At 35.4% G+C, this 13,426-nt stretch overlaps 1 protein-coding gene across 1 annotated transcript; it reads left to right on the forward strand.

The window, feature by feature from the left end:
* The first annotated feature begins 7,353 nt into the window (after window positions 1–7,353).
* Window positions 7,354–8,779, forward strand: LOC117332178 (FMRFamide receptor-like). The gene has a single exon (XM_033891063.1). The coding sequence runs from the start codon at window positions 7,354–7,356 to the stop codon at window positions 8,584–8,586; it is 1,233 nt and encodes a 410-aa protein (XP_033746954.1). The 3' UTR covers window positions 8,587–8,779.
* The last annotated feature ends 4,647 nt before the right edge of the window (window positions 8,780–13,426 follow it).

Genomic DNA, 13,426 nt, shown 5'->3' on the forward strand with positions numbered 1-13,426 from the left:
GAACAATATATATATACATTAAATTATGATTTAGATACGGCTTGTTTACTCTGGGGAAGTCCATACCTTACTGTACAAAAAAAACGAGGAAATTATTTTGACAGTACAAGAATTTATAATGAAGAGTGGACGTTTTGTGTAGTCAAGTCATAATATTTACGTTTTCACTACGCTCTGCCTCAATGAACATAGTAAACTCAGATCACTTAATTTCCCGTTGAAGATTTTGGGTCGCGTGCTTCTGTTCTGAGAGACGAATCACTTTCTTGCCGGCGTGTGAATACATTCACTGAGTTTACAATGGCGATCGAGTTCTGTACCGCCTCAGACTTGAATGCACTTTCATTTGTGAATTGTGTAACATTGTTATAAACGTATATGAACACAAGTGGAATAGCCGCTTTATGTGCTAATAAAAATGCCAGTATAATGCAGACAGTTTAGAAAACAGGCTCTGACAGAACACTGGCACTCTCGATAGCACCGAGCTCATGACCTACGTAGCGCAGTAGGTCTAACGTTAGCTGTATTTCGAATATGTCATGCTTCATACCATTTTAGTGGTCACAGAAAATAAACCTCAATTTTAACACTATTTAACAACACAGAACAGACTGGTAGCAGCAGTATGCTATATCGAGCACAGGGTCACATTATTGTCGTAATTTGACTCAATCTAAACATACGGAGGACACAAGTTTCCGGCCGTCGAATACCGCCAATTTCCAAATCAATATTTCTTTACTTACTATTATCAGAATCTATGAATAATCGAAAGACTAAAAATCCAACATTCATTCAAATTACAAAACCTTACAAAATTGATTTTTTATCAAGGCTTTAGGGAGTATATAAACACTGTTTTTTAATGTTGTGATATTTAAATGAGTCCCTGTGTCTCGAGTGACCAAATCACACACATACTATACTGTCAACACTGCACTTTAAATTCGTATTGATATGGGTATTGCTAAGTTTTTATTATACAATATGATTGATATTTGTTATAAATGAATAGTTTTTAGGGGCCGCGGTGGCCGAGTGGTTAAGGTGTCCCGACACTTTAACACTAGCCCTCCATCTCTGGGTTGCGAGTTCGAAACCTACGTGGGGCAGTTGCCAGGTACTGACCGTAGGCCGGTGGTTTTTCTCCGGGTACTCCGGCTTTCCTCCACCCCCAAAACCTGGCACGTCCTTAAATGACCCTGGCTGTTAATAGGACGTTAAACAAAAACAAACAAACAAATGAATAGTTTACCTTGAAAATATCGTATTTATGTGTATCAACATCGTAATAATCAAAACGTGTATGGGACTATGTTTTGTGTTGCCTTGGCGACGAGAATAGTTGACAGACTGCTGTTCCACTACTGTGCACACATGTACGATAAGTATAACAATGTTACAAAGTGACGAACTTACGTCACACCGTTGCGACCGAATTTTGCAATCTGGTGGCGAAGCTTTTAACTTGGTTAACGTAAATATAAGGATTTATTGTCAATTTTGTTGCTTGCATGGACTGATGAAGGGAAGTGAACCTCGTGCAAATGGTACATGAACTGCTTCGCAGTTCACTTCATTTGCACGAGGTTCACTTCCCGTCATCAGTCAATGCAAGCAACAAAATTGACAATCAAACCTTAATTGTATGTATGTATGTATGTATCGCATCACTCGAACATGTCATTTCTGGTGTATATTTATGTCTTACTAAATACATAGTTATGCTAAGTCAAATCTTGCAAAGTATTTACGTGATTACATAGTATTTACTTAGATCAGTCGTTTTCTCATATGTAAAATACATAGTACCTATAACGTACCTTTACTACACCAGTCTTTTATACATGTTGTATATTTATTTTGTATGTAATTATGGAAAACAGGAACAGTACTCGGACAGTAACATTATTGTTTAACATCAGCATTCCCATGATCACTCTACTTTATATATATGTCTATCATTAATAAGGAGATGGTTTTACATAAGCTCTAAGCTTGTTACCAAATCCTCTTGTTTACTTTTGATGTATTGTTTTGTATTACTTATTCTCAAATAGATATTGTTTAAACTAATCCAATCGGTTATTTTTCTGTGGCAGACGACAATTTTCTGTTACGGAACGTCGTATCAGAAGAGCGTAAACAGGATGAAATCATTAAAAATTGCAAATAATCTAAATTGAAAAGACAATTGGTAGACTAACTGTCGTTTTTCATTCTGTTTTTACTTATCACTGCATTCTGATGTTCGCCAAGGCAAAATTCCTAGCTTCTTTCGTACGTAAAAACGCGTCCATGTATACTCGGTCGACGATGTGATTTGGTGATGTTTTATTTTACTATTTCGTTTATTAATTGTGCATAAAATTGCCAAAAAGTTAAATTAGTCGAAGTATTATTTGTAAGTAAGAAAACAGTTTTGGAATCACAATATTATACGGGTAATATTTAATAGATAAATTCAAATTAAGATATAAAAATTATGTTGTGGTGCATCACGCCACCTCTGAAATAAAACGATGTATTTTTATGCAAAAACTGTATATTTCGAAATGGCCACAGGCTTCGACCAAAATAATTGTATGGTCATTAAGTCATGATTCGGCAATAATATTTGTTCTGAAAAGTCTAGGCTGGTCGAGACATGTGACCACTACGAACTATCGAATTTCCCCGCCTGGAAATATTCTAATTTCACCATTTTGGTGTATTTTAGTGAGTTTAGTTGTCTGTTGTGGCAGATTTTATCGATAATTTCTAGCAAATGTATATCCATACTAAAAGATAAACACTCCAATTAATGTTTTATGGTTGTATATTTGAAACATATATGTTTTTAAATTGGGCTCCACAACAGGACCATTTACCCCCTTTCGTGGCTCTACTCCTTTTGGTCATTTTATCTTCTCTTCTTTCTACAATTTTTTTTCTTCTTAATGTCTCTTTTTTCGCCTTTAGTTGAGCGTTCGCCCCTGTCAGGAAGACTTAGTTCTGATTTATGGCTGAGATATACCGGAGTCTTTAAAATGGAGGTTAATACTCCTGCTAGAATCTCAGAAATTTTTGAGTAATGCAACTGGTTCGTCAGCTGTCAGCGACAGGATGAGGTGTCGACCTTTAGCAGTATAATTCAGTAAATCAAACATAGGCTTACTCCTGTCTCTCAAATATTATACGCACATTCACCAGACGCATGCATCACACAAACAGCTGTTGGTCAATGGTCAAATAATGCAAACCTCGTGCCATTTCAATTTACACTTTGCTTCAATGAAATCAAGGCAATATTGACAGTTTTGCTTGTAGTTTTTGTTGGGTTTTTTTTTTTTTGGGGGGGGGGGGGGGGGGGGGGTATTTTAATTTTGTTGTTTTGTTGTTTTTTGGGGTTTTGTTGTTGTTGTTGTTTTTCTGTTTTTGTTTTGTTTTTGTATGTGTTTGTTCTGCTTTGTTCGTTGGTTTAACTTTTCTTGAACCTTTATCTTTCCTGATTCATAGGTTACTCAGTGTACTTTAAGCAATAATTAAGCCACACCATTATTTGTAGTAAGTATGCGTATACGCAGCCCGTCAACATATAATTAAGGTTCTCGCCATCACTAAAGACCGTTCAGCCATTATAGTAACAGCCTGCTTGTCATCAATACTCCGCTGGCAAGGTTTGAAAGATGATGACGTCACTTCCGGTCAGACTAATATCCAAAGAGGATATGGATATTACCGTAACAAATAACCAATCTAAATTTATTCAATTTGACTTGAAGGTGATTATTTGTTCATAACTTGTCAAGCGAGGATAATTATCCAATAAGTTATTGGATAAATATCTTCAAGGTGACCTTAATAAGAGCTTCGCTCGGGCAGCGTAGGCGTAGGCGATCCATGGTAATAAGGATTGTTCAAAAAGCATACGACACTTAATGTGTAATATATGTTTTATAAGTGATCATACATTTCCCAGATCAATAAGAATTGATAACAGATTGAGCTGTCGAAACATTTTTCATTGTACCGTTTCTCGAGCAAGCATACGACTGGTTAGGGGGAGGTAACTCCTACGTCACAGATATTCTCTGCTTTCGTAGGCTGTCAAAATAGCTCTATACCATCTGACAGAGTGAAATAAAGGGAAATAACTCTGTCAAACTTCCCTTTATAAAATCCAATACATTCCAAATGAATTCAGATTCAAAATCAGTTACTAAAGCTGAAGAGTTATATCTTGTTTCCCTCATTAAAAAATATTATTGTTTGGCGTCCAAAGCTGTGAAGTTAAATTTGCTAAGCTGTATGCTAGAGCGAAAGAGAACTTTATCATTCGTCTCGGTTATCAATGACATATGGAGACAGTACCTATGTGTATCTGTATTACTATATTTGCTGTTAAATCAGAATTGCAATTTAGTAAAACAGTAACAGCGACACGGTTAGGAAAACTGACATGAGTTATCTTTGCATACCATTTGCTTTCTTATAAAAAAAAATCCAAAAATCACTATGCACTCATTTGGGGAAACTTGTGACATTATGTTTGCAAGAAAGTAAACGGTATGTAAATAATCGCTTTTTCAATATCAGGATGAAAAAAAGAAGGAGAAGAAGAAAAAAACATCCTTTTTAAATATTAAATGGTTACAGGAAGAAACTTAAATAGAGAAACTTTACCTTCAATTAATAAGAATTTAATTTTCGGGGCAATTTTATTTCATCAATATATTTGAATCTAGATATGCTTTGCAAAACAACAATATCGTCATGAATGAAATTATATAACTTTTCTTGCAGTGATATATCATGATAAGTATGAGATTATGGAAGAATAAAAAAACTTGACATTATCGTATAAATACAATACTACAACCCATTAATGTCATATTTCTTTTAATCACTTGAAGGAGAGTTAGCTCCCTTATTTATTTCGCTGCAGTTGCCATGTTGTTTTCCTAATGTCACAGTCCAACATGCTGTCTGCCTACATTTTATGTATCTGCGCTCACATGGGGGATAACTCTCACAAGCAGTACTCAAACGTAGGACTGACTTTGATTGGAGATGTTTTGCTCGAGAGATAGCATTTTTTTAATTGTTTCATATCCCGTTTAAGGAACAATATTATGTATTACATTTGACGACTTTTATAGTCTAATGCATGCATTTCCTGTGTGGTGGGCTTAAATGAGTGAACTACTTCATATTTGTGAATATGACATTTGTAGCTGCATTAGTGTATAATCTAATTCGCTGATAAATATACTAGACATAGTTCTGTCTGAAAACGCAAGCACTCTAGTAGGAGGGAAAGAATGCGACATTTTTTGCATAACTACAGCGAAAATTTCTATGAATTCTCGGAGACGCAAACTGCACTGTCTAACGCAGATGTCTTGGAAGGCGTCAACAGCAGTGGTCATAATATACAGAACGTATGGTCCGTATGCCTGTTGCTGATTCGAGGGAAACCGATTACCGGTGTCATTTTAGGATTGATATCTTGGGGGACGGGGTAATATACGGATTGGCTTCATGAAAACACCAACACCCTATGTGTTTTAGGGGCATCAATATCCACAAATTATGCAGACAGGTGTCTAGGGGACTCCACTAGCAACCCTCATATGAGGACGGAAGTTCCAGGGAACACCAACAGCCAACATCATTTGAGAACGGGCGTCGAAGAAACACATGTCTGTTTTAGCTGATAACATGTTGCCTGGTACCACTATATGCAAAGTGATAATATCAACGATAATTTATCATACCGCACGTTTAAAACGTTCCTCACACCAACACTGCAATAAATAAGGTCCAAATATAATATGCGTAAATATTTCACCAAGTTACAGCTTTAAACCGTTGCGTACTAACAGAAATTAAAATGACCAGATGCATGGAGGTTGATTAAGTTTATAACTTGCTTGCACCAACTGACATGTTTTGAAAGAAAATGTCACATACGGAGGTTTTATGCCATGCATATATGATAGGCTTGAAAAAGAAACAATTTATACGCCGTGTAAAAATATTTAATTAGGATAAACATTGAAAAATTTCGCTTCGGTGGTAGCAATTTCCGGTGGACGGGTATACACAGTGCTTACGGTATACGGTGATATATAACATACATTTCAGCGCTTCTACATGGCTCACCGTACAGAACAACATTTAAATCAATTCAATAAAATTTTTATTAAAATTGTAAACTTGTTATTGTAAATATCATGACAGGACGCACATACTTACATGACCTAATTATTATTTAAGCTGACAAATAAATGACATGACTCATATACTTACCTGACCTATATCTTATTTAAACAGACAAATAAGTTCACACTGAAACCCCTACTACTGTAAAACATTTATATTTCGCGTTGTATGTATTAATTGATTGGAGTAATGCGGAGTCTCTGTCTATTATAGTTCATCATTTGCGAATTAAAATTATATATTCGTATTCGAAGGGATAAGTGCGCGAAATAAAATATTCGCGAAATTTAAGTTATTTAGAGAAGATGGTAGGATACGCAGATATTCCATTTCGCTATAATGGCGTTATTAAATATACACGGAAATGTATCAAAGTGTTTAAAAACATTTATTGTAATATGTTTACAAGGCATGGATGCACACAAATAAATATCAGCAAACGAGGTTCTACTGGAACAACCGCGAAATATTAGCCTCGCAAAATTGTATAACTACACAGTATATATCATCACTCAGGCATAATGTCTGAGAGCAGAGGGATAGGGAGACATTGTGATTGATGATGACTGCATTATCAGCTCATGACCTACCGATATCTGTATCTATGATGCTAAGTACAGAGATTATTTTAAAGTCATTAAGAATGGCATAGAAAACAGTAGTGTATGGGTGATACTTCTTTGAATCAAATTTCATCTCATTACCGCTTGTATTGTTGTAAAGTCCATTTCAATTAGATTTTCCCCTACCAGCCCACGGTGTGTTTACCATATAAAAGGTGTAAATATTAACACCAATTAAACCCAATACATAGGATTTAAATAATGATATTAAATCACTTTCTCACCCCATGTTCAATCTACTCGTCTTATTTTCTACATTTCGTTGGTGTCATCAACAAACGTGCATTCTAATCATGGCGTTATAATGATTTTATAATCAGTTGATTGTCAACAGAAATAAGCGCATGTCAGTGACGCCGGCTAATCAATACTCTATCAGTGAAATGGCCTAACGTACTAATGCTATCCTGTTTCCATAATACAAAATCACGTGACAGAAAGACGTATATAAAAAGAGAACCATACGAATATTTTCGCACAACTCCCTGCGCATGTTCATGTTGCATATGTACATCTAAAAATGTCTACAACTGAGATGGCGTCAGATTTTTCCGGAATTGTGAATTGTACAAAAAACTCGACAAACATTTTTGGTAATTATGACAGCACGACTTCCATGAGTACCGGGAGCGGCTCCAGCAGGAGTAATTATTACGTTGTAGACAAAGGAATTATGGACATTTTGAGAAAAACAATAGTGTGTGGAATAATGCCACCCTTGTGTGCTTTTGGAGTCGTCGGCAATATTCTGGCTTTGATCATTTTGATTCGTCACAAACCAATCAGATCCACTACGATTGTGCTGATCGCCATCGCAATTGCTGATCTTGCTTTCATAGCAACAACAATCGTCAACGTTGCCACCCTGATAGTCAGAACCTTCGATCCAGAAAACGCGATGGAGGTCACGATGGGAATGATAATCCCTTTCTCTGTGTATCTCAGTCCGCTTCCAGGAAGGGTTTCCAACTGGTTAGTTGCACTCATTTCCTTGGAACGCCTGGTCGCTGTGACCCGTCCACTCAAAGTTAAGCAAATTTGTACGAAGAAACTTATGCTTGCTTTGTCTATTGTGATTCCTTTGTCTGTCGCCATTCTCACCAGCCCAAAGCTTTGGCTTTATGAAGTTAAGGAGGTCACCCTTCCTGACGGTAATGTAACGAAAACTATTGCTCTTGGTTTCATTGGCCGGCAGAAACAGCTATTTGAAGTGTACTACCTCATCTCCGAGACACTGTTGAGATTTGTGCCGATGTGTTTGATTATTGTGTGCAATGTCATTATCATTGCCGCTACCTGCATACAAGCGAAGTGGAGAAGAAGTCAGAAATTGAACTATGCTATGGGGAAACAACCGTCAAAAGACGAACGACAAATAACAAGAACACTCCTCACAGTCACCTGTGTCTTCATTGTCTGTCTGATGCCGGCAACCATTTCCCGCTTAATGGTCCTCTTCGACTCTGAAAGCTCTTACTACAAATACAGCTCGAATGTGTACAGTCTTTTGAGCTTAATTGGACTGATTACGGAAACGACTAACTCATCCATCAACTTTGTGATTTATGTCACCATGAACCATGCTTATCGTCGGCAACTATATTTGATTTGTGGTAAGCTCGAGAAACTCGAGAAGAAAGCTTATTTGGTTAAAGGTTCCGCTGCCACTTCCGCCACCTCCATTAGTAAGGAGCGCCTCTCTACGCCAGATTCGTCTATGACAAAAGAGAACGATGGAGAAGCCCACATGTGACAAACATGAAAGCTCGGGCTACAATAACATTTACTTATTCTTAAATGTTGTGAACTCTATTTAGGACAATGTAAGGCTTGGGACAATCGCATAGAAATATCTATCACCTGGAATCAGGATCAGCAGGTATTTGAGGACACGCCGAGTGAAGTGTATGTATAGAAAAGTGTACTATATGTCGTTTGTGTTTGAAATGTGGAATTGGTAAATAAAAAAAAAAAATGTATTTACTTATTTATTTATTGGTGTATTTATTGTTATTGTTGATTTTTGCAGTCAACGAAAGTCTTGCAATGTAATGCAAGCTAATTGCGAAACATTTAGAAACAATTTACGGTAACCTAACTGTCAATATAATACTTAATTATTTGTTATATATATGTATGTATATACATAAACATTAACTAAGAAAGCATGTTGTGCCCGCGTGCAGTTGGTAAATATGTAAATAAATAAATAAAAAAAGTTCGAAGATCATTTTACAAACAACTTTCGTGCTTTTCTGAACCTTATCTGAAGAACCTATAATATAGCTGCTTGTCATTTGGTCGTCAATTTTTTTTTTTAAATATATAAACATATGTCCATTTCCTTTTCGATACAAAGAACGCTACTATTGGTCCAAAACTTCCACTAAACATATAAGATATACAGAAGATAGTACTGTATTTGATTTCCCGGACGGAGTCGACTGTTTTGTGTGTATCTCTTGCCTGATTCTTTGCTTCGAAATGTTTGTGTTTAATTATTTGTTAACTAAGAACAGCTTGAATAAATAAATTTTGAAAAATAAATCTAAAGTACATCAACTAATGTAATTTTATTACTCTTAGACCAGAGGAAACTGAACAATGAAATTTCTTTTTTGATTTTTTTTAGCCCTAACCATACCCATTGCCCAGTTTATCAGAACCTTTGAAAATTAGCCGAACTTTGATTTCATACATTGTATTTCAACCTCTGTAATATTTTAATATTACACTGATAAGATATTTACAATAAACTCTGAAATGATATATTCACGATTTGCAGATATATGAGCATTGGTAATGTTACACCCGTTTGGCTCCTCTTGAATTGTAATATGTTGAATTTCATACACACAAACATTGAAGAGAACCCACTATAGTGTTATCATACTTCGTCTTCTGAAACAAAAATTAACTCATACAGAAGCTGGTATGAGACTGGCATCATATGATAGTCTGAGATGTGAAACTGACATCATATGACAGTCCGAGATGTAAAACTTGACATCATATGACAGTTCGAGATGTGAAACTGACATCATATGATCGTCTGAGATGTGAAACTGACATCATATGACAGTTCGAGATGTGAAACTGACATCATATGACAGTTCGAGATGTGAAACTGACATCATATGATCGTCCGAGATGTGAAACTGACATCATATGATCGTCCGAGATGTGAAACTGACATCATATGATCGTCCGAGATGTGAAACTGACAACATATGATAGTCCGAGATGTGAAACTGACATCATATGATAGTCCGAGATGTAAAACTTGACATCATATGACAGTCCGAGATGTAAAACGTGACATCATATGACTGTCCGAGATGTGAAACTGACATCATATGATAGTCCGAGATGTAAAACGTGACATCATATGATCGTCCGAGATGTGAAACTGACATCATATGATAGTTCGAGATGTGAAACTGACATCATATGATCGTCCGAGATGTGAAACTGACATCATATGATAGTCCGAGATGTGAAACGTGACATCATATGATAGTCCGAGATGTGAAACTGACATCATATGACAGTCCGAGATGTGAAACTGACAACATATGACAGTCCGAGATGTGAAACTGACAACATATGATAGTCCGAGATGTGAAACTGACATCATATGATCGTCCGAGATGTGAAACTGACATCATATGATAGTCCGAGATGTAAACTTGACATCATATGATCGTCTGAGATGTAAAACGTGACATCATATGATCGTCCGAGATGTGAAACTGACATCATGTGATAGTCCGAGATGTAAAACGTGACATCATATGATCGTCCGAGATGTAAAACTTGACATCATATGATCGTCCGAGATGTGAAACTGACATCATATAATAGTCCGAGATGCGAAAAAAAAAATGAAAAAGAACAAAGAAACTCGAGAAGAAACTTGGTATTGGTGACAAGTTTGATGGCAGCCTACATGAATGATACACACACGGAAAAGGTAAATCTATATTATACATCTATTGACAAACCAATAAAATATAAATATATAAACAGACATCACGTAACGTTTTTGTGTTACATTATTTGCTTTGAATTGTTAACCTGCGAAAGGGGATATTAGCCGAGGACGATGATCAATAGTTAACAATTCCTTGTATCAAGCCATTCAAAGTCAGTAACTAATTTTGCTATATGAAACGACATCCTATAATAGCATTTTTTTCAATGTAAATATCAATTTGTACATAATAAGTAAATCTTATTCCCAACAAACAGGTGTTGCTTTTGATCAATATGTTTGACATTAATGAAGAATATTTAACAAAATCTACGTTTTATACAATCATCTATTTTTACTAAAGTGTGATATTTGGACAAAATAGCGAGCAGATGGTTCTAAAACTGCATTACGATTATATTTATCGGAGAAAATGACTTCTAATCCATTTTATTTGGACTTTTCACAAAAGTGTGTAACCATCTGTCTGTTTACTGTTAATACTTTAACGTGTCTCTTGTCTTAGATAGGAAAAAATATGATACGTATAGTCAAGGGCGATGTTAAGAAGAATTTTTTGAGAAAATGGGAAAAGTTCGAATCATGTAATGAAAGTAACAGGCACAATTCTAGCGGCCCACACAAAGACAAGACAAGATAAAATTGAAAGGAGAAGAGAATTCTGCCTGCTTTGTTACATTGACTGAAGTATACTTCTAATACCATGAATCATTTTTCACGAGAATAACATTATTGTAAGTTAGGAAGTCACTTGGACATATCTTCAATATCTAGCTTGCCAGTGTTTAAGAAAATGGGATTTACTTAAGAATTCAAGTGTCTTTCTGGTGACTTTCTCAAAAGACAAAGTTCAGTTCGTCCTCATTTTATTGATATTATGCCGGTATTCTTTGTTATATTATTGTTACGTAAATGATTCAAATAAATAAGAAAGCATGGAGACCTATCTTTGAAGATTACATTAACCGGCGCTGGAAGCCAAGATATTTTGTTTGAGTAATCGCCACCAGTGCCTTGCAAAATACATTGGGACACAAAATATTTTTTACAATATGTTTCATTCATTTAGACCGATTTTCAATGAAATTTGTACGAATAGATTTTATTGCAATTTCATAAACATGTCGACCAATTGTGTTCCTTATTGTTCGTAGCCGATTTAAAGAGACAATGTTCGTTACACTTTTTAAATTTTAATAATATTAAGCAAGAATAAAGAATTCAACAGCGTCACACCTACAGGTATGCTAAGGTAAATATATTCCAGTTCAAGAAATTAAGAATGATTTTTTTGAGTGAAAGAGCTAAGAATTACCTTCTAGCATGTGAAATGTCGAGAAAATCCATTGAAAGCAGAGTCATAATTCATTAAAAATTTCAAAATGAATGAAATATATAGTGAAAATATTATGCGTCTCAATAAACACATGCAGTTAAGCTGTATTATACAAAATATATTTTACAAGTTAATAAAAATGAAACATCTAGAAGTTATGTAACAAATAATAAAACTCTGATTTACTGTTACAGGTACATATTCATACTGTTTTAATCCTCCGGGTTTTCTGAAATCGAAATAGTCCGTCATGCCATTTTTCGTATTTTCGAGCTTTCCTTACTACGTTAAAGCGATATTGTTTTCCTTATTTATTTCATTTGTTTGAAGACCAAAATAAATTAAAGTAAACACTGCGATTTCCGTTAAGGAAATTAACTGAAGAATAAAACATTATGATTTACACATAAAACGCAAATTGGTTGAGACTATGACAAGGTTCAGTATTGTCATAGACATCTGACTTAATTATGTATATCATTATATATATTAATGTACATATGTCAGATGTCTTCCATGAAGCAGAATGCATTCAGTCCTAGCTGATTTTACCCCAGATTTGTAAGTATGAACCCGGGAGCATGGCTTGCAATGTGCCTCTGTGGTGGTAGTCTTTGAGCTCAAGTTGGACCAGAAAGCAGGTGACAGGATCCACATGCTTTGGGCGTAAATTTTTAACGGTAATTGTGTTTTGGCTATTGTCGTGCTAGAAGCATTCCTTGAAAGTATGATGGCGCTAATTAAAGTTTCTCCACTCTTCTTGGTCTGCTAATTTATCAATCTGCGAATAATTTTTAATTTGGTTTTAAGCTACAACTTAAATGCGCCAAATGAGGTACATTTTTTGGTATGTAGTTTCATGTTCCCACCATCTTCTACAAGAAGACCTGTCTCTAAATGACCCCGGCTATCAACAGGCGATACACCAAATAAATAAATAGATTTTATTCATGAATACATGAAATCTTGGTCTTTATCCAAAGGTGTTATTCAAGCAGAAATATTCACGGGAGATTTTAATTCGTGATTGACTAACGTATTAACGCGAAAACAAATCCCACGCGAAATATAAGCGATTAACAATAATCGGCATTATTCAGGAATTTTCATTCCTTTTAATCCTTAAATCTACTATATTTATGGTAAATAATTATTTCAACAACTGCTACTCAGCTACATAGAACTATTGTCAGCTAGCTACATACTGGTACACCTATTTGTGTAAGGGGATGTTCTCATTAAACTTCAAACTGATGAAATGGT

Source organism: Pecten maximus, chromosome 8 (genome assembly GCF_902652985.1).
Source record: "Pecten maximus chromosome 8, xPecMax1.1, whole genome shotgun sequence".
Lineage (NCBI taxonomy): Eukaryota > Metazoa > Mollusca > Bivalvia > Pectinida > Pectinidae > Pecten > Pecten maximus.